The 18480-nt window shown below is 49.1% G+C and overlaps 11 protein-coding genes across 11 annotated transcripts; 5 read left to right on the top strand and 6 right to left on the bottom strand.

Moving 5' to 3' along the window:
* Positions 1–148: 148 nt before the first annotated feature.
* Positions 149–937, top strand: MIND_00702200 (uncharacterized protein; the record flags this gene model as incomplete). Its single annotated transcript, XM_037363726.1, has 5 exons — positions 149–212; positions 268–510; positions 567–700; positions 759–860; positions 908–937. 5 exons carry the CDS (start codon positions 149–151, stop codon positions 935–937), a joined length of 573 nt encoding a protein of 190 aa, XP_037219370.1.
* A 119-nt stretch (positions 938–1056) lies between these two features.
* Positions 1057–2170, bottom strand: MIND_00702100 (ER membrane protein complex subunit 3; the record flags this gene model as incomplete). Its single annotated transcript, XM_037363725.1, has 7 exons — positions 2139–2170; positions 2029–2089; positions 1894–1979; positions 1614–1840; positions 1495–1560; positions 1288–1449; positions 1057–1238 (listed from the first exon to the last, which is right to left on the bottom strand). Exons 1-7 carry the CDS (start codon positions 2150–2152, stop codon positions 1057–1059), a joined length of 798 nt encoding a protein of 265 aa, XP_037219369.1. The 5' UTR covers positions 2153–2170.
* Positions 2171–2222: 52 nt separating this feature from the next.
* MIND_00702000 (t-SNARE coiled-coil-like proteiny domain-containing protein) lies at positions 2223–3052 on the top strand (the record flags this gene model as incomplete). The annotated part of the gene is made up of 4 exons (XM_037363724.1): positions 2223–2390; positions 2439–2804; positions 2852–2913; positions 2965–3052. 4 exons carry the CDS (start codon positions 2223–2225, stop codon positions 3050–3052), a joined length of 684 nt encoding a protein of 227 aa, XP_037219368.1.
* A 146-nt stretch (positions 3053–3198) lies between these two features.
* On the bottom strand, positions 3199–5029 carry MIND_00701900 (uncharacterized protein; the record flags this gene model as incomplete). Its single annotated transcript, XM_037363723.1, has 6 exons — positions 3199–4011; positions 4060–4343; positions 4390–4482; positions 4528–4624; positions 4672–4935; positions 4982–5029. The coding sequence occupies 6 exons, from the start codon at positions 5027–5029 to the stop codon at positions 3199–3201; spliced, it is 1599 nt and encodes a 532-aa protein (XP_037219367.1).
* Positions 5030–5173: 144 nt separating this feature from the next.
* Positions 5174–6884, top strand: MIND_00701800 (OBG-type G domain-containing protein; the record flags this gene model as incomplete). Its single annotated transcript, XM_037363722.1, has 13 exons — positions 5174–5224; positions 5278–5302; positions 5355–5536; positions 5586–5778; positions 5825–5983; positions 6028–6160; positions 6207–6228; positions 6280–6291; positions 6337–6371; positions 6425–6552; positions 6597–6690; positions 6736–6815; positions 6862–6884. Exons 1-13 carry the CDS (start codon positions 5201–5203, stop codon positions 6882–6884), a joined length of 1110 nt encoding a protein of 369 aa, XP_037219366.1. The 5' UTR covers positions 5174–5200.
* A 15-nt stretch (positions 6885–6899) lies between these two features.
* On the bottom strand, positions 6900–9084 carry MIND_00701700 (Alpha-1,3-glucosyltransferase; the record flags this gene model as incomplete). The annotated part of the gene is made up of 11 exons (XM_037363721.1): positions 6900–7227; positions 7283–7358; positions 7408–7505; positions 7552–7882; positions 7928–8180; positions 8227–8298; positions 8343–8496; positions 8541–8718; positions 8767–8782; positions 8830–8908; positions 8954–9084. The coding sequence occupies 11 exons, from the start codon at positions 9082–9084 to the stop codon at positions 6900–6902; spliced, it is 1716 nt and encodes a 571-aa protein (XP_037219365.1).
* Positions 9085–9119: 35 nt separating this feature from the next.
* MIND_00701600 (uncharacterized protein) lies at positions 9120–9480 on the top strand (the record flags this gene model as incomplete). Its single annotated transcript, XM_037363720.1, has 3 exons — positions 9120–9166; positions 9213–9304; positions 9350–9480. The coding sequence occupies 3 exons, from the start codon at positions 9120–9122 to the stop codon at positions 9478–9480; spliced, it is 270 nt and encodes an 89-aa protein (XP_037219364.1).
* A 77-nt stretch (positions 9481–9557) lies between these two features.
* On the bottom strand, positions 9558–10608 carry MIND_00701500 (uncharacterized protein; the record flags this gene model as incomplete). The annotated part of the gene is made up of 2 exons (XM_037363719.1): positions 9558–9596; positions 9646–10608. 2 exons carry the CDS (start codon positions 10606–10608, stop codon positions 9558–9560), a joined length of 1002 nt encoding a protein of 333 aa, XP_037219363.1.
* Positions 10609–11638: 1030 nt separating this feature from the next.
* Positions 11639–15505, bottom strand: MIND_00701400 (uncharacterized protein; the record flags this gene model as incomplete). Its single annotated transcript, XM_037363718.1, has 15 exons — positions 11639–12409; positions 12453–12512; positions 12558–12673; positions 12714–12783; positions 12830–12996; positions 13061–13072; positions 13131–13221; positions 13516–14029; positions 14073–14671; positions 14720–14785; positions 14834–14943; positions 14993–15062; positions 15112–15301; positions 15352–15363; positions 15408–15505. The coding sequence occupies 15 exons, from the start codon at positions 15503–15505 to the stop codon at positions 11639–11641; spliced, it is 2946 nt and encodes a 981-aa protein (XP_037219362.1).
* A 75-nt stretch (positions 15506–15580) lies between these two features.
* MIND_00701300 (Brix domain-containing protein) lies at positions 15581–16692 on the top strand (the record flags this gene model as incomplete). Its single annotated transcript, XM_037363717.1, has 5 exons — positions 15581–15883; positions 15931–16063; positions 16111–16366; positions 16414–16487; positions 16538–16692. The coding sequence occupies 5 exons, from the start codon at positions 15581–15583 to the stop codon at positions 16690–16692; spliced, it is 921 nt and encodes a 306-aa protein (XP_037219361.1).
* A 23-nt stretch (positions 16693–16715) lies between these two features.
* MIND_00701200 (uncharacterized protein) lies at positions 16716–18467 on the bottom strand (the record flags this gene model as incomplete). The annotated part of the gene is made up of 8 exons (XM_037363716.1): positions 18240–18467; positions 17952–18193; positions 17851–17903; positions 17600–17807; positions 17467–17553; positions 17341–17420; positions 16955–17291; positions 16716–16908 (listed from the first exon to the last, which is right to left on the bottom strand). The coding sequence occupies exons 1-8, from the start codon at positions 18438–18440 to the stop codon at positions 16716–16718; spliced, it is 1401 nt and encodes a 466-aa protein (XP_037219360.1). The 5' UTR covers positions 18441–18467.
* Between the last annotated feature and the right edge of the window lie 13 nt (positions 18468–18480).

Here is an 18480-nt window from a genome sequence, read left to right as displayed (position 1 = left end):
CTTCTGTTTACCCTCTACTGCCCCCACAGTTCAACTCGTTTCCGGCCCCAGCGCGCAAGTCCGAGATACACATCGCAATCGCGCTTAGCTACGGTCACTCGGAGTTTGTCACGCCCAAATCCGGCTTACTGCTGTACAACCACCAGTCATGGGGAAAAGCCAGTCAAAGTTATCACCAGAGCAGCTCGCAGACCTCCAGAAGAATACCTACTGTAACTCCCCTATTCCGTAACATCCGCCCGCAATCTAATCATTATCTACTACTAGTCGACAAGAAAGAGCTCCAGCAATGGTATAAGGGCTTCCGAAAAGACTGCCCGTCTGGCCAACTCGACAAAGCCGAGTTTGGCAGGATATACAAGCAATTCTTCCCCTTCGGTGACCCTGGCGAATTTGCAGACTACGTCTTCAACGTGTTTGACGCTAACGGGAATGGGACTATCGACTTCAAGGAATTCATCTGCGCACTGAGCGTCACAAGTCGGGGTCATCTTGATGAGAAGCTCAAGTGTAGGTCGTTCCTGTTGACTTGCCTCGTCGCCAACGCGTGGTCATGACTTTTGCAGGGGCCTTCCAATTGTACGACATCGACAAGGACGGCACAATCACCTACGACGAAATGCTCCAGATCGTCCAGTCAATATATAAGATGACCGGTGAGATGGTCAAGCTACCGGCTGACGAGGACACGCCCGAAAAGGCTGGTTGACTTTTCTGATGATGACCCATGTGTTGTTGTTCTAACTTAGGCCCACCAGCGAGTCGACAAGATATTCCGCAATATGGACCGCGACAAGGACGCCAAACTTACCTACGACGAATTCGTTGAAGGCAGCAAACAAGATCCGACAATCGTTAAAGTGAGTGGGAGAATGGGGGCTTGGTGGACCCCACTGACGCGTTTCAGGCATTATCGCTTTATGATGGTTTGGTATAGATCGGCAAACGCGTCAGCTTGCTGACGTGTTGGCGGAACCAAATCCCCCTTTCGTTGTTCTCACTAGTAGTTCCTCGAATGTAGCAGTAATGATAAACGAATTATGTTGTATACCCTAACTAAGCCTTGCCATATCTTTGCAACACGCGATCTTCAACCCCATCGCCTACCCACGTATATGACCCCTCTGCAAACTCCAGGTTGTCCTTTTCGGCTTTGAACAGCTTTCCAAAGTCTTGCGGGCCAGCAGCCTGGGGCGCGGCGAACGCGTTGGCATTCATATCCCGAGACGAATCAGCAGCTGTAAAAAATACGTCAAACACCCTCGAAAGGAAGATCAGCTGGCCTACAGTTGTCGCCCCCAAGAATAAGGCGATAGAGACCGTTCAGACCAAAGAAGTTGAGAAAATACCAAGACAAAGAAGATACCCAACGGACATCCATGTCAGTCGTCTCGATTCCACGTTGCAGCATCGATTTGAAACCCAGTGTGAGTGGGAATGGCAGTTTGACTTGGCTTCCTCAGCACCTAACAGCCTGGATAGCACAGCACGTACTGAGTACAAAGCCTTGGAAGAAGAAATTAATCCACCCCATAATGACCATTTGTGGGACCATCATGACTTGGGCGACGCGTCAGCAAATGGGGACAAGCATATAAGAAAACAGCTTTCACCCATTTGTGTCTTCATCCCAGCCATCATACCGTCCATTGCGGCTGGGTCGGTCATTGGGTTGGGTGGGCCCTTTGGCGCTTCTCCTTCGCGCGGGGGACCGTCTTTTAGATATGTGCCAGCTTCAAACGCATCATACAGGTGCCTTGAAATAGACTTGTAGTAGGTCGGGGGAATGGGGGAGTTGGCCGACGTCGCTCTCAGCACTTGCGAGCGCGTCAGTGCCCGTCTAGATGCGATTTCAGTCCGCCAGCGATGCGCCGTTTGAAGAACAAGCCATACTGTTCACGTACGGCTTCCCGAGGAAGCTTTTTCGGCGGGCTTTGGAGGAGTATTACCACGTAGTGCCTTAGAATACCAACAAGAATCTGAAATTCTGGTGTTGGTTCAAGATCACCGAGAGAGACAGCGACAGACCATGACCAAAGTAATCGGAAATAGGACCCAGTCGCGGATTTGCGGGTCCAGATATAATGAGCTGTGTGTCTTTACTGAGCCAGTTATTTTCTACGTGCTGGGGAACGTACGCTGGGCCTGCCATAGTGGTCGAGAATTGGTATCAAGCCTACGTCACAGGTGTGACCGGACTACTTTACTCCCAAACGACGACCATGGACACGTCCGCGACGTCTCTATTTGACTCATACGAAGGCGATTTCAAGGCATTCATCGAAACTATCCGACAGAAGCTCGATGGGGAGGGGAGTGAGGAAAGCGGCGAGCAGCGCAAGGCTTCATTGAGGCGAGCGGAAATGGAGCTGGATGAGGCTGACGAGATGGTATGGCTACTCGTTGGCTGCCTATCCAGGAACCCACAAAGTAACTAGGTCTCCCAAATGGAAATCGAGATCCAAGGGATTCCCCAGTCAATACGACCACAGTATCAGACCCGACTGCGGACCGCCAAAGCGGACTTGTCGCGCTACAAGAAGCAATACAAGGACGTTCATGCCCAACTTGCTCGCAGTGCTTTGCTCTCTTCGTCGTCCAACCACACCAACTTCACCTCTGACGAGCCGTATGGCGCAGCAAGTGATCGGACCAGGCTTCTTGCCGGCACAGCTGTACTTGAAGACGGCTCAAAGCGGCTGCAAGACTCGCACCGAATTGCCCTTGAGACGGAGAATCAAGGCGCCGACATTCTGATGAACCTTCGCCAACAACGAGAGCAAATCATCAACTCTCGCGATACGGTTTGCACTCGTCATCCTCCAACTATGTCCTGCCTAACCATGCTTAGCTTCAAACGGCCAACACCTCCATTGAACGAGCGTCAGGCACTCTGAAGGGCATGATAAGAAGGTAATGGCGCTATATCTTCACTTTGATACGACCCTCTCAAGTTTCTTTTAGGATGTACCAACAGCGCATTGTGACTGGGGCCATCATCCTTGTTCTCATTCTCCTTATTGGCATCATCCTCTACGAGAAGTTGGCCTGATAAGTCGGACACTTTACTCTTATACCGCTATTCTATGATTCTGTTCTTCGCCCGGATTAATGGATTGTATGACTATACACGTACAATTGGGCGACAAGAAGAAAAAAAATAGAAGAAAAAAATAGATAGTCCTGAGAGAACCCTATTTAAAACGCATTTCCGCCTCTCTCCACATCGTAAGGTTGATTATGCCATTGTTGCCGGGGTTGATGTTGATGCAGTTGCTGGGAAGACGAAGAGTAGCCTCCGTAGGCGTCCCCTTCATCATACGCCAGGCCAACATTATCTGGAGGAGGTGGAGCTGGAGAAGCACGTGGTTGGGGAGTGGGCACTGCCCGTCCTGAATAAACATCGTGGGGATCGTAGTTCGAAGCTGCATAAGGAGCAGCAGAACCAGGTCTGTCTATTGGGTATTGTTGCTGGGAATACGGCGCGTTATTGTAGCTGTCCGCATAGTGTGGGTTGGCGGTTCCAGGACGGTCTGGATAGTGCGGGTTAGCAGTTCCAGGACGGTCGGGATATTGATGGCCGAATGGCGCTGCGCCAGATGTCAATTGCACATTGCTGTCGTCCTCATATGGAGCTGGATATTCGTCGCCTTGGAATGTGGGTTGCGATGGATTAAATGTCGCATAACCATCCTGGGGTTGATGAGCAGAGTAAGGGTTATATGCAGGCATTGGAGGCGGATTGAAGTTGTTCTTCGACTCGTTGTAATAGTAATACGAGTCTTGGGTGTAGGTACTCGGCGCCGCAACTCGAGTGTGCATCGATGATTTGTCATCAAAGTCGTCGTCCACAGACAAATTGGGCAAAGTCGGTTGAGGAAGGGGCTTGGAGGTGTATTCACCCTTCTTGTTCTTGAGATGGGAGTAGTCACCACGAGCCTCCTTCATAGCTTGTTTCTTGTTCTCGTCCAATCGCTTCTTCTGGTGCTTCTTGATGACACTCTCAATGCGCTGCAGAAATGATCAGCACCGAACAACAATCCAAACTGGAAGATGTACCTTGTCAACCTTATGGCAGCAGTACTCCTTCAGATTGCCTCGGATATAGCACAACAGGGGGATGTAACAGATGCCAGCCACCAAAAGAAGGAGAAGAGAGCCGAGGAAAACGACGACTGTGAATAACGTTGTGACTGTGAGGAGCGAAGTGGACATCGTATTGCCAGTGAAATATCCGCGGATGTCCCAACCAGCCTTGTCATGCTTGGCCAACCAGACCGCATATAGTGTGAGGGCATTGATCGTCTGGCGAGGACCATCAGCCAGGAGAACTCGCTTCCAACCTATCCAAGTTTAAGCGTAGAGCAAAAATTGGATCTTGACACATACTCTTGAAGACGAAGAAGACGAAGAAAGCAAAGTCGTCACTGGTTTTCGTAGAGTTGCTGATATGATCGAAGAAACAAAAGTGGTCATAGGAACCTGCAAGTGGGTAAGAGTATGAGAGGGGGAATTCGCAAGACGCACGCAGCGAGTAGTAATTATTGGCCAACACGTTGGTGAATGCGTATGATATATCATGGCTGGCAACGATGAGTTTTGCTTTGCGAGCCTCATATCCGAGCTGATATAGGTGTTAGGCATGGATTGCAGAGCAAGGAGAGTACTGACGAGGAGGAAGGAGAATATAATGCAACCGACAAACAGCCACTTCCCAGTGTCGAAAGGGATGAAGACACAACCGTTTTTTGTTTGAGCGGTGCACTCGGTGAAGATCTGGTTGGACCAACTCTTGGTCGTCAACATGGTCACAGCGGTGAATATGTCGGACATATAGACCGCGAACGACTTGAAGAAGATCAAGAAGAGGAAGAAGTATTTGAAGCGCATTTTGAAGCCATTGTCACGGAAGTCGGCGACGGAGATGAAGTCGAACTAGAGGTGATGAGTTGCGAGGTCAAAGAGTAGATAGCAAGGGTACCTTGTGGTCTTGAACGACCTCACGTTTCCACTTTGGACCACCACACATTGTAAACGAGCGTTAGATATGTTCTGGGGTTGCACAAGTGCGATCCAGTCGCATGCAAGTGCAGTAGCGAGCGAGCGACGGCGATGCGAGGTAGTGGTTACCGTGAAGGCAAGGATGTCACGTGTGACCATCACCCGACATTGTGTCTGTTTCGTACTCCAGCCGCCGAAAATGACGACGGTACAGAAGATAAAAGTATTTTCTATAGATTTGTGCTAGGAATGACCAGAATTATTAACGTACGATAGGAAATCGAAGATGAAATGGCCAAGAGTTCGTGGCTTGTTATGTTGCGACGCGTTTGTGCTTCATGGCAACATTTTAGCGCAGAAGAATAAGGCTACGTCTTATCATCTGGGTCAACTCAAGGCAAAACTCGCAAAACTCCGCCGAGAACTTATCAGCCCAAGCGGAGGCTCTGGCGGGGGAGGCGGGGGAGTGGGCTTCGATGTTGCGCGTACCGGCGTTGCGAGTGTCGGGTTTGTAGGCTTCCCCTCTGTCGGAAAGGTTTGCCAACGGATTGCAGTTATTTCTACCCTTCTGATCCAAGCAATAGTCAACACTAATGTCCAAACTCACTGGCACACATTCCGAAGTCTCCGCGATTGATTTCACAACACTCACTACCGTCCCTGGCACAGTAAAAGTACACGGTGCACCAATACAAATCCTTGATCTACCTGGTATCATTGAAGGTGCTGCTGATGGTCGAGGAAGAGGTCGACAGGTCATTGCGGTAGCTCGGACAGGTTTGTGAGATGAATTTGCCCCGATGAATCTCAAAAAGACTTCTAGTAAATTTGATATTCATTGTTCTTGACGTCTTGAAACCTTTGGGCGACAAGAAAATAATCGAGAGCGAGTTGGAAGGCTTCGGTATCCGGTTAAACAAGCGACCACCAAATATCACCGTCCGCAAGAAAGAAAAAGGCGGCATTGCTATAACCCACACAGGTAGGTTTTGTAGCACTTCGCTGTGGGCGCCTAATCTCCGGCAGTGCCACTAACGAACATTGACCACGACGATATCAAGGGAATTTTGAACGAATTCAAACTGAGCAACTGTGATGTCGCCATTAGAGAACCAAACGCCACAGCAGACGACCTCGTAGATGTCATTGAAGGCAACCGGTTAGGCTTATTCACTTCTCCACTCCCTCACTTAATACCTTTGCAGGGTTTACATTCCAGCAATCTATGTCCGTTACCTCCCACCACCAGACTTTGACAATTTTAATTTCCATATATAGGTTCTCAACAAGGTCTTACAAGTCGCCGCCATCTCATGATCTAGCTCACGCCTCCAGATCGACGCAATCTCCATCGAAGAACTCGACTTGCTGTTGGTTCTCTCTCTTCTCTGCATATGTTTGTGCCTTATACGAGACACTCTAGCTACAAAATCCCGATGTCTGTCCCAATCTCTTCCAAAGAGTGGCTGAACGTCGATGAGCTGATCGCAAAGATGTGGGAAGCACTCGACCTTGTCCGAGTTTATACGAAGCCACGAGGATTAGCACCAGGTACAACTCACATTACGGCCAGACAACCCTTTTAAACCACCTAGATTACTCTGCTCCTGTCGTCCTACGCCGGGGCAAATGTTCAATCGAGGACTTCTGCAACGCCATCCATAAAGAGATCGCCAAACAAATGAAATAGTCTGTCCCCTTCTGCTTTTTGGTCTGCATTGACAAATATTGTAGTGCGATTGTCTGGGGAGCCAGTGCCAAACACGCTCGAGGTCAAAAAGTTGGTCTTGAGCATATGTTGGATGATGAAGACGGTAAGCCTCCTGCTTATGTGGTCCTCTTAGGCTCACTTTTTCGCAGTTGTCCACATTTCGAAGAAATGAGCTGAGACGGGTTTATTATATCCGATCCAGCGGGCCTAGATAGGTCTGCTCGTTTAGGTATATGTACGTCAACCGACAGAATCCCCAAACAAGCCCTACACTGCAGTAGACACTTGTTAACATGAGAGGCAAAAATTCCATAGCCTTCGTTTGAGGCGTTTGAGGCTCTGGTTCTGGGCAAGTGAACTCTGCTGACGAGACACAAGTCCCTGATACATCAGATGTTGCCCTTCGTGCCATGTAAACGGGGAATAAGGTGACAAAGAGCTGGAGAAGGGGGAACCCAGCAAGATATACCTTCTCCAGTGTGTCGATAATGACGAATGACAACGAGTTTGGGTACCTGATTTTGAATGATTCGTCAATCGGTTCGAAAGATTGAGAGTATTATTACGTACTCGTAAACCCTCCTCGTCAAAGGCACGTAGACAAAGATGATCCACAGTACGGAGTAGACCACTTTCACCATGGACTCTGGGCAGGAACGAGTTATATCTGATTAACAAGTAATTGATTAATTTACCTCCAGGCGTAAATATGAGAGGGAAGAGCGAGAAAACGCCAGCAACGCTAGCGAGGATGAATGTTCTGAAATATGCGTGTCGCTCCGCCGCCAAAAGACTGGGACATATTTGAGCGAGTTCATGCAGTAGGGACATGGAATCACCTCAAGGGTACTAGGACAAGAAGGATGGCCTTTTCATGCACATGCCAACCGAAAAGGTATGATGCGTATCCACAAAGTGTCAGGGAAGTCAAGAATGACTTGTATGTCGGGGTAAACCAGAGCTTAACGAGCGCAATCTGCATTGTTGTCAGTCCAAGGATAAAAAACGATAAGAGTTCGAGCACGGATTGAAAAGCGACCGTGATCGTAAAAGTGTGCATAGGTTTGATGTTGGGTATTACTGCGAAGACAGTATCTCCGACGAGCCCTCGAGAGGTAGAGGCAACGCCAGAAGCATTGATAGCTACATCTGCTCCAGTGCGAGTAACATCTGGGAGTGATTAGGCAGGCGAAGGGTCAAATAGGGCAGCTTTACATCGTAACAACACTCTGTCGGCAGCAGTGACTAATGCCCAGGCGTTTGGAGCCCAATACGCATGGTTGAGACCTCTCGTGAATGGGAACAATCGCGAAAAGACTTGAGGGATTTGCCCCATCACAATAAAAGGACCAAACGAGAGGATGAACACGGCGATGACAGAGTTGGCCAATGAGAGGAAATTTTTGATCTCTAATTTGCCTGAAGGGGAGAAGCAGAATGAGCGCAGCAGGTAGATGAAATATGCCGGCTGAGATTATCAGTTCGAGACACGAGCGAAGAAGGATCAAGCTCACTGCAAGGTACATGTAGATATGCTTGAAATTGAGCAAAACTGCAAACAGGATCCCGCTGGCCAGTTTTTTCCCCTTTGCTGTGTCAGCTTGAGAAATTAGGGAATAAAGAGCGTCACATTTCGAGCCATTAGTATGGACCATAGCAGTATGCCGAACATGAAGCCGTTATATTGGAAGTGGATGTGGTCGATGATGAGGAAGCCAGGATGAAGGAAGAGTGAAGCTGAGATGATGCGCTGGGTTGCTGGATCCACAGAGCCTCGTATGAACCTATTCGAAGTAAGAGGAAGTCGGCCAATGATTGGAGTAGACACCTTAGTAGGACTGCACCGAGGACAAGCTCAGACAGAATAACCGTCGTGCGCTGGTAGGCAACAACGGACCAAGCGTCATAGTTCAGATTGTTGAGGTCTACGATTTTCGGGTCGATGAAGTAGGCCGGGATGGAAAGGAGCTTCTCGAAGTATGCGAAAAACGGAGGGTAGTCGAGAGCTATCCAGATTTGAGCAACCTAAGGGAAGCGGACAGCGAGCAACACACTCCATTCGGACGTTGTCTATGAATTCCATCAGAGTAATGCGCACGCGTGGATAAGTAACGCACATCGTGGTACCACTGCGATATGGGAAGGGAGTGTGTTATTGCCAGCCAATTTCTGTGCACCTCAAAGTCTGTTGAACGACTGCCTTCTGAATGCATTGACAACGCGTAGACGGGGAGCGCGTACTAAGAAGGGAACAAGAGCAGCTTGAGGGATGTCGAAAGAATCAAGAGGTCATATTCCGAGCTCTCCAAGCCCCAGCTGAACCAAGATTTGCCTTTCGGTTTCGGCGGCGGCGCTGTCGCGGTCTTCTCCATTACACGTCAGTAACGGTCACGCAGCTTTCTCTTCCATGAACCAAGCCGCGCCGGCCAAACTTACCCAAGACGCTGCTTCGGGGTAAGCTTAACTTATCCTCACAAGGACTGTCCGACATCTCGCATAGAGCACAACTCGCGAAACTCATTTTGTTCAGCCTCGCTCTCGGCATCGCTCCGCTTTCGTCCTACTTTGGGTCACTCAAATATGTGTGGGATGGTGAGTCATCATGCTCCTTGCGTTTATAACTTCATTAGACTTCAGGCAATTCAACCTATGCAGCATTAACGGCGGTTGTTGCTGCAAACATCGTTCTAGTCGCTTACATAATCACCTCTATTTTGGATGATCAACGGACAACAGCGCCCTCGACAGAAACCAAAAAGACCCAATGAATTATGCACGTATTGATTTTAGACTCCATGAATACCCGAATAATTATAATATACCAGCTCGTTTCAACGAGTTCAGATTAGATTGCATAGCCCCACTGCCGCACCTCCCGATCCAACTAATAGTTGAATGTCAGACCAAACGAAAAGAAACGGAATCAGACTAACTGGTAGGGGAGGTCGCGGTTGTCTTTGGGTGATACTGTCACTTGAAGTGTTCCGATGGGTGCTGGCGATTGGCTGCAAATGAGGCACAGACTGCGCCGAACGCAATCGAGGGCCAATAGGTGATTTTACAACATTGGGAGAAGGAGGGAGGGGAGATGTTGGGGGACTAGATGGGGGACTGATTGGTAAAGCACGACGACCTGAAGGCTTTTTCAGCATGATGATCGGAGAAGTTAGCTGTCTTTGTCTCGGCACTGGGGTGGTAGGCGTGGCTACTGGTGTCGAATCGTTGGAATTAATGAATGCTGGTGATGGTGGAAGTGGCGCTATAGTTGGAGTGGGCCGAAGAGTAAGCGGCGGTGGCCGATGTGTCCGTAGCGGAGGTGGTTTGGGAAATAAGGACAATGGAAAGTCGCTGCTCGTAATACTATGAGTACCATCGGCAGAGCCATCCGAGTCGGAGTAATCAGAAGCATGCGAGGGTGATTTCGATGCGGACAAGGTAGGATTCGATGCATTAGAGTAACGCGTAAAGTTAGCACGCGGTGCAAGATGATCGTCTTCCACTAGGAAGCTTGCCCAAGTATTTTCGAGTTGGGGTGGGCGGCGGCGCCGTCGACTTGAAATGGGCGAGTGCGAACTGGAGGAATCCAAACCATCTAAATCGAGCGGTGGAGGTCGGGGAGGACGTTGTGGAGGCATTGGGGGTAAAGGTCGTTCGGATAGGGACGGGGAGTGGGGCAAAGGGGCTGTAGTTGGTGAACGTCGCGATGTGTACTTGTCCTCCACCGTGACAAAATTTGGAGTCGAAGCTGATTTGTTTCCTTTCGACACAGTTAGCAAACTAGAGGGAGCAGAAGTCGCGTTGTTGGAGTGCATTTCAGGGAGTGCTCCCTCAGGGGCAGTTTGCGGGCGACCATTGACGCGTTTCCTCCAAGTCCGCAAGAAAGAGGGCTGGTGCATGGCGGAAGCGCAGAGTGGACAACTATCCTCTGTATCTATATGCGAACAGGCTCATGGATGAATGATTCTTGATGAGTTCCTGGTGGACAAGTGTTGCGACAGGCGAAGGGAAAGTGGCTATAAGGGGTGCTGCAGTGGGTAATCCTAAATCAGCTGCGATCTTGCTTTTCTCCTAGAATGCAACTTGATAACAAAGCGATGCCCTCTCGATTGTCAACGCTAAAAACTCTAAGCGAGGTGGCGGAGGCGCAACGCACCCAACCAACCGACTGGCAAGAGACATGTCAATGGATGTCGCAACCTGGAACCTTTGGACAGAACTATGGCAGCTGCACGTATAGATGCTATAACCGACTTCTGAGCGTGCAAGGACGCATGATCCCAAGACCGAGGCCATCCAAAAGAGTTGTACCCTTTAACCACCGCTCCGAAGGCAAACATAATTAAGAGATGATCCGTGAGTCAGGTCGACTCACACAGCAAAGAGGCAACAGGCCCAGGGCGGAATCTTCGAGCCAACTGTCGAAGCTTATCACCATCATAGCCAGAATAAGTATGGAACTCGGTTGATTGAGAAAAAAAGAAAGGATTGCTGCTACTTATCGACCCGGTCTGCTCGATGCTAGGACTTGGTTCAAAAATGTGACTGCATCTTCTCCTTTTAACCTCTCTGCACGTTTGTCGAGGACGAGAAGGACAGTTTGCAATTTGTTCACCAAGTCTTCCTTTACCGGAGGTCGGCCTTCTTCTTGCATTGCTTTGAGAAACCCCTCGAGATCATATACCGATGAATTTCCGTTGGCGCCATCACGCGATAGGAACGAATAACTGCGTTTTCCAAAAAAGGGCCATTCGAGAGCAAAAACCCATGTACGAAAGTGCGCATTGCGGAACATATCTGTTCCGGGAACACACCAGACACTGCGTTCACCCCATGACAACCCTTCTGGGCGGTAGCTGGAGCTAAAAACCGTTTGCGGAACCAGGTCTCTCATATAGAACGGGTGTTCTGTGGCGGCAAGTGTTGATACTACAGTATATCGGTAATGCCTTGGATGATTGCAGAGGGAGAGAATATTGGAAGTGAGACAATGCATGAATGATTTCCGTGGTTTCCAGCATATACGAATGCACTGGGGAACGTGGGCTTCTCGATAGAAAGGAGGAGAGGGTGAACGAGTTCTCCAACATTGGAGCGAAACAGTGACGAATCAGCAGACAACAGCGTGCTCAACTCTTCGTTCGAGATCGATGTCCGGAGAAGAACAAGGCGCTGGATGTCAGGACGTCGTTCAAGGACAAGACGAATGACTTGGGCAGAAAGGTAAGAGTTTCGAGAGAGATCAAGCATTCTTAGATGCTCAATTTGGCATTGTTCCACAACGGCAAGAGTCTGCTCGTAAGAAAGAGAGAAACCCGACAAATCAAGGCTCGTTGCAGTCGCTGGCACTTGCTGCTGAACGACTTTGATCAGGAGAGACATCCCCACGTCAGGAAATGGGTTTTGCCGCTGCAACACGGGCCAGATGGTGGCAGCTTTCCCGGGATGCCAGACCAAGTCTTCTATCACTTGAAGTTCGCCAGTTTTCAGCCCATATTCAACACCAAGTCCAAGTGTCAGATCAACCAACGTAGGAAGATGCTGTCGTTGGCGAGACGGACTGACTTCCGAGTCAGTGATAGACTCTGAAGGATTGTATTCCCATGGCCGAGCCTCTGCAAGCGTATCGATTGTGATCAAGCGTTCGGCACTGAGTGCGTCGATCATGGCACGAACATAAGTCTCCTCCTCGTCAGACATCTGAAAGCTATATTTAGCTGCATCGAGGAGAATTTAGTCTTACAGAAGCATCCTCTTTAAGGGGAACATAAGCACGGACGTACTGCTCTGCAGAAAGGGGAATCTTGCCAGATGAATATGGACGAAAAAGTATAGTTCGACAACTCACATAGTTCTCCACCTCTCCGCCAGCCTCGGCAGCCTCAAGACCATACACAGCGACGTGACAGTATGCTGGATCTGTTGGTTTTGAGATGTCGAAGACAGTTATTCCGTCGTTGTTGTCTACTCTGATGAGATTGGGTTAGCCTCAACAGAAGCTTACCGCCATCTCCACTTCCCATTAGTGCATCTAATATGCCATTGGAAAACGACCCTCCGCTAGCATGGTTATCCTGGTTGTTGGGTGAGGACAAGGAGTGGGAAAAGGATATTCCATACCTCCAGGTCGACGCAGAACGCGGATGCTACTAGAAATAGAGCATAAGGACACGGTACATAGCCATTAGCTGTGTCCTCTCTGTACTGGCCTTGAAGTGCAGCAAGTTCTGATTCGACAACTCGAGCATTGTTTGTTTGCTTTAGTAGCGTAAGGAAGTTACGCGTCGCTAAGACGACGGAACTAATTAGAAGATATTATAATGGAGTTGGACGCGAAAGTGGAAGGCAAACCTCCCAAAGCACCTATGAGAATGTTCAGTACAACAACAACAAGACAAGAGGCATCATCAAAATGACACACCATTGATGGTGATATGCGCGCCGACACAGCGATAACTGGCAGTATCTTCGCCGTCTGGTATAACCCGCGCGATGAGAAAGATTTGGTGTCTCTGACCCATTTACAACAAAGTCTTGCTTGGTTGGTTCTGACTCAAGTCACGCTATCACCTGAACCAGTGTCCCCTTTCCCGCCACCTCCTTTTTTCGCTCTACGTTGACTGAAAGAAGGAAATCCCTGAAAAAAAGTTCAATACGATTCCGAACGAGTTATAGTAGTGTACATTCAAGCTTCAATGTTTAACAATGAGTAAGCTACGAAGATTGCAGTTTCCAGACCATACAGATTTACAGATTTAATCTGACTCCATCAAGTGACGATTGTGATGCGCCATTATCTGACCAACATCGGCTACTTTTGTGCGGTCGGTCAAGTGGACAGTGTCCTTCAGACGCGCCAGAACATTTTCCAGCTTCTGGACATCGGCTTCGGGCACTGGTGGACGGCCTTCTTCCTCCATTGCTTTGAGGAACCCTCGGAGATCATACACCAATAGGTCGCCATCAGGTCCATCGCGAGACAGAAAAGCATAGAAATTGTCCCTCCTATACCTAAACCACTGTAGAGCGAATATCCACGTTCGAACCTTGGGATGATGCAAAACATTGGGTGATGGAATGCAGAAAACACGGCGTTCGCCCCATGCTAGTCCTGGGAGCCGATAACTCGATCCGAATGCCGCATGAGTGATCCATTCCGCCATGTTAGCATATCGATACGTGGGGTCGACTAGTGGAAACAGAATATCGGTCATGCTTTGGATCAGTGCAAGAGGCGAAAAGATAGGAAGCGACGTCATGGCTACAGTGTTCATATCGAGAATCCCGAGGAATGAAAATGCGCTTGGGGCTATGGAGTTGCTGGGGGGGACACATCAAAGGGTGAACAAGTTCCGCGAGGCACCGAAACAGCGACGGTTCAGCAGACAACATCTGGTTCAAATCGTGGTTGGCGATAGAGGTACCAAGAAGAATAAGGCGTTGAAGGTTAGGATATTGGCCAAGAACAAGACGAATGACATCGACAGAAATATTGGGGTTGTGTGAAAGATCAAGGTGTTGTAGGTTATCAATGTTGCACTGTTCTAAGACGGTCAAAATTTGCTGGTTAGAGAGCGAGAATCCGGATAAGTCAAGGCTTGTCGCAGTCGTCGGTACCTGCTGTTGAACGACTTTGATGAGAAGAGACATGCCTACTTCAGGGAATGGATTCTGTCGTCGAAGGGCGGGCCACATCGCAGCAGCTTTTCCTGGATGCCAGACCATGTCTTCGATTACTTCGAGGTCGCCTGTTTTGAGGCCATGCTCGACGGCCGGCCCCAGGGTCAATTCAACGAGCGTCGGAAGGTGTTGACGAGGCTTTTTCTGTTTAACCGCCGGCTTCGAATCTCCCTCGTTATATTCTTCTGGCCATGCCTCTGCAAGAACATCTATGGTCATCAGGCGCTCGCCACGAAGCGCGTCGAACTTGGCCCTGACATCGAGTTCATCTAAATCGGGGTTCTGTGGATGTCAATCAGCAGTATTGGTGTAAGGAAACGATACTCATACCTCCATGTCCTTTGTCGCGGTCTCGGGATAGTATGCCCGGACATATCGCTCTGCAGAAAGTGGCACCTACATCGAAGAGGTTTGTTACGAACAGAGCGAAAACAATTAATTCACCCGGCTCTCAACATTGTCGCGGGCAGCCTCAAGGCCATATATTGAGACATGACAATAAGCTGGATCGGCAGGGTTCGTGATATCGAAAACGGTGATTCCATCGTTGTTGTCTATTTTCATTCATTCTCGTGTGGATCGCGGAAGTAAGCAGAAGCTAACCTCCTTGACTACTGCCCATCATCGCATCCAGAATACCGTGAGCAAAGTTATCCCCACTCATGTAGCCGTTCTGTGACAGTTTGAGGAGAGGAGATAAACGAAGCGAGCAAGGGCCGCACTTCCAAGTCGACGCAAAATGCTGATGCAACAAGAAACAAAGAGTAAGGACAGGGGACATAATTTGCGTTCTTGGCTGAGGTTTCTTTGCCGTATTGGCCTTGAAGAGCATCAATTTCAGCTTTGACGATTTTGGCGTTGTCTGAATGCTTGAGCAGGGTCAGAAAGCGACGGGTAGAGCTGAGGGGAAGTCTGGTGGTATGCGGTAGGTGGATGAGATAGAGCCACTGATAAGAGCGAACCTCCCGTAGCACCTACATCACAATGAGTATTCGCAACGAAAATATTTGCGACGTACCACTGATGGTGGTATGCGCCAACACAACGATAGCGTGCAGCGTCATCCCCGTGGGCCACGACGCGAGCAACAAGAAATATCTGGTGTCTCTGGCCCATTTGAAGGCCAACAAAGACAAAGTGAAACGCGTATGTCACCGTGACCTGTCACGCACATTTTTTCCAAAATCGTCCATGTTACGAAGACAAGCTCGGGAGCGGCGACAATATGTCTACGCCAAATCGCTCGAGGCACAAGAGCGGCAGACATATAACCGCAAACAACAACTCAAGGACGCGCTCGCAACTGGCAAAGCACTTCCTACCGAGCTCAAACATGATGCAAAACGTCTCGGACGGGACCTTGCCTTCGACGGGGCTCAGGAAGACCCCACAACTCACGTGGACAATGAATACTCTCGCGCAGGCATCCAGGACCCAAAAATTATCATAACTACATCCCGCGATCCAAGTTCCAAGCTGCTGCAATTTGCCAAGGTGGAATTTCTCTCGTGTGGAAATCTCGGCGCTTACCAGCAAGCTAGGAAATTCGCCTTGTCTTTCCCAACTCGCATCGAATAAACCGGGGCAACTATGTGGTAAAAGAGTTGGCCGACGCTTGTAGAGCGAACGATGTCACGGACCTGATAGTTTTGCACGAACATCGCGGAGTCCCAGGTGGGTACATTTGCGCTCCGATTATATGAGCACTCACTTTCGTGCAGATGCTATGATCGTTTCCCATTTTCCTCATGGCCCAACAGTGTACTTCACTCTGAGCAATGTCTCTCTGCGACATGACATCGGGACCTACAAGTCGTCGACTGTTTCAGAACAGTACCCCCACCTTATATTCGAAAACTTCAGCTCACAGTTAGGCGAACGTGTTAGGGATGTTCTGAAGTACCTCTTCCCTGTGCCAAAAGAGGACAGCAAACGAGTGATGACATTCTCGAACGAAGATGACTTCATCGCTTTCCGGTATGGTATATAGTTTCCTCTAGCCATTGGCTGAAGTTGTGTCTTAGACATCATGTCTTTGTGAAAACCCCTCCACGACAAGTGCAATTAGCTGAAGTAGGCCCCCGGTTTGACATGAAACGTGCGTTTTACCACTCCATTTTATCGTCTGTTCTCATCGAATTTCAACAGCCTACGAGATCCGACAAGGTACCTTCGAGCAATCGGAGGCTGAGAGGGAATGGGTCCTTGCCCATTACGCACGCACATCGAAAAAACGGACATTATTGTCAATACCGGGTTCAAGTGCTGCAGAGCCGGACAGTAGGAAACGAGCAAAACGATAAACAGCATTCAATTCCACGTGGCCTCAATCTACACTTAGGCTCTGCTCAATCTCAGCATAGTTTTCGAAAAGCGAGCGGAAAAGGTCGATGTAGTTTTGCACGTCATGCGACCCAGCTGTCTCCCGTGCTGAATGCATGCTCCACTGAGCACATCCAACGTCACATGTTCGAAGACCCAATTTCGAGAGCATCGGCCCTACCGTGGATCCACAAGCCCTAACGCTGTATTAGAATTATGTTTCGGGGGAGTTTTTTCACCCACATATCATTCCGGACTTCATATTCCTGTACTTTCCCTCCTTTCCGCTCAATGAGCTGTTTGACTATGAAAGTCGAGACCGCGTCAGACGCATAGCGTTGTTTTGCGTTGGTTTTGATAACAACACCCCCATTGATAGTGGGTTTGTGGTTATCTTCATGCTTTGAGGTGTAGTTGGGATGTAGTGCATGCCCCATATCAGCGCTGACCAGGAAGGACCGATGAAGGCTTTGGGCATAGTCTTCGCTTTTAGGCGACAGTCGTTGAATCAAAGAGGGAATGAGATTCGATTCGGCGCCAGAAGTCGACACGCTCCCGATCTCTTCGTGGTTGAAAAGCGCTGTCCAAGCGATGAATAGAGATGTAGACGGCCAAATGGGTTCAAGTACCAATGCAGTTGACATTGCCCTTGAAGCTACCAGCATTCGGTGCAGAGACACTCTGAGCTAAAGCTTCCACCGCACAGAAACTGATTCGCATGTCAGTTCGGTGAATGAAAATCAAATCCAACATACGAAGAAAATTGATTGTCCAGCCGAGGGCTAAATATAAACTCATTGTTGAGCCCTCCAAGCACAGAGGGTTGGGTATCAAAGAGTGAGCTGTGTCACTTGTTAGTGTTAAATCTGAGTTGTACACCCAACTTACAGTTCGAAGTCGAGAATATCTTCTGGTGCGACAGATAACTCGTCGGCTAACAGAGAAATTAGAGCGGGATGGTGGTTCTCTTGCACACTAGACGCCTTCTTCTCGGACGCTGACTTGGTTTCGTTAAGTTGTGCATTTATTTGGCCGAGGATAGGAACAAATTCGGTCTCCTGGTTGAACTTGAACGAGTCGTTGACATTGCGGTCCACTGCCAAGGATGAGATAAGCCGCTTAGATAACGCGGGACACACAGTGAATTGCCAGAGTTGGGATACGAAGGAGTGGTCGGTCAATTCTAACGAGCCTGGAAACATCTCAAACGATGCTTAAGGACGATTTCAGTATCACAAACCTCGATTTGAACCCGTTCGGGGTGGACGTAACGACTCTTCCAGCAATCGACAAATCACGGTCAAGCCATGAATGCCAGATACCCCCTCCATAGAGCTCCACGCCGACTTGCAGATAACCCTCCTTGGTTCTTTTTGAGACGGGTCGGACACGAAGATTTGGCGAATCGACATGAGTAGCGACAATGCTGACGCCTGCACCAGGTTGCCAGCTCGATGGAAGCTGGAAAGCAATCAATGCGGCCTGAAATCAGTTAGAACACATTCAATATAAAGCCTTTGTGGGCCACCTGGTTACGGGTAAAGTAATATCTACCCCCAGGCTTCAGATTCCACGCATCTTTCTCCAAAATTTTGGAAAATCCAGCTTGTTCTAAGCGGTCAGCAGCGTTTTGCACCGCGTGGAATGGTGTTGGGGATGCGTTGAGTAGTCCTAGTAGTCGTAGAGCTGCTTCTGGCCCTCCCTGTATGGCAGACGACATCATGCGCATCCTCGTGGGTCCGGAAATCGAAGACGTGACAGCCAGCTGT

The sequence above is a fragment of the Mycena indigotica genome (assembly GCF_014461135.1).
Source record: "Mycena indigotica strain 171206Taipei chromosome Unknown Mind.scaff0006, whole genome shotgun sequence".
In the NCBI taxonomy this organism is placed as follows: domain Eukaryota; kingdom Fungi; phylum Basidiomycota; class Agaricomycetes; order Agaricales; family Mycenaceae; genus Mycena; species Mycena indigotica.
The sequence above is the reverse complement of the archived record's forward strand: the minus strand, read 5'-3'. Positions and strand labels throughout refer to the sequence as shown.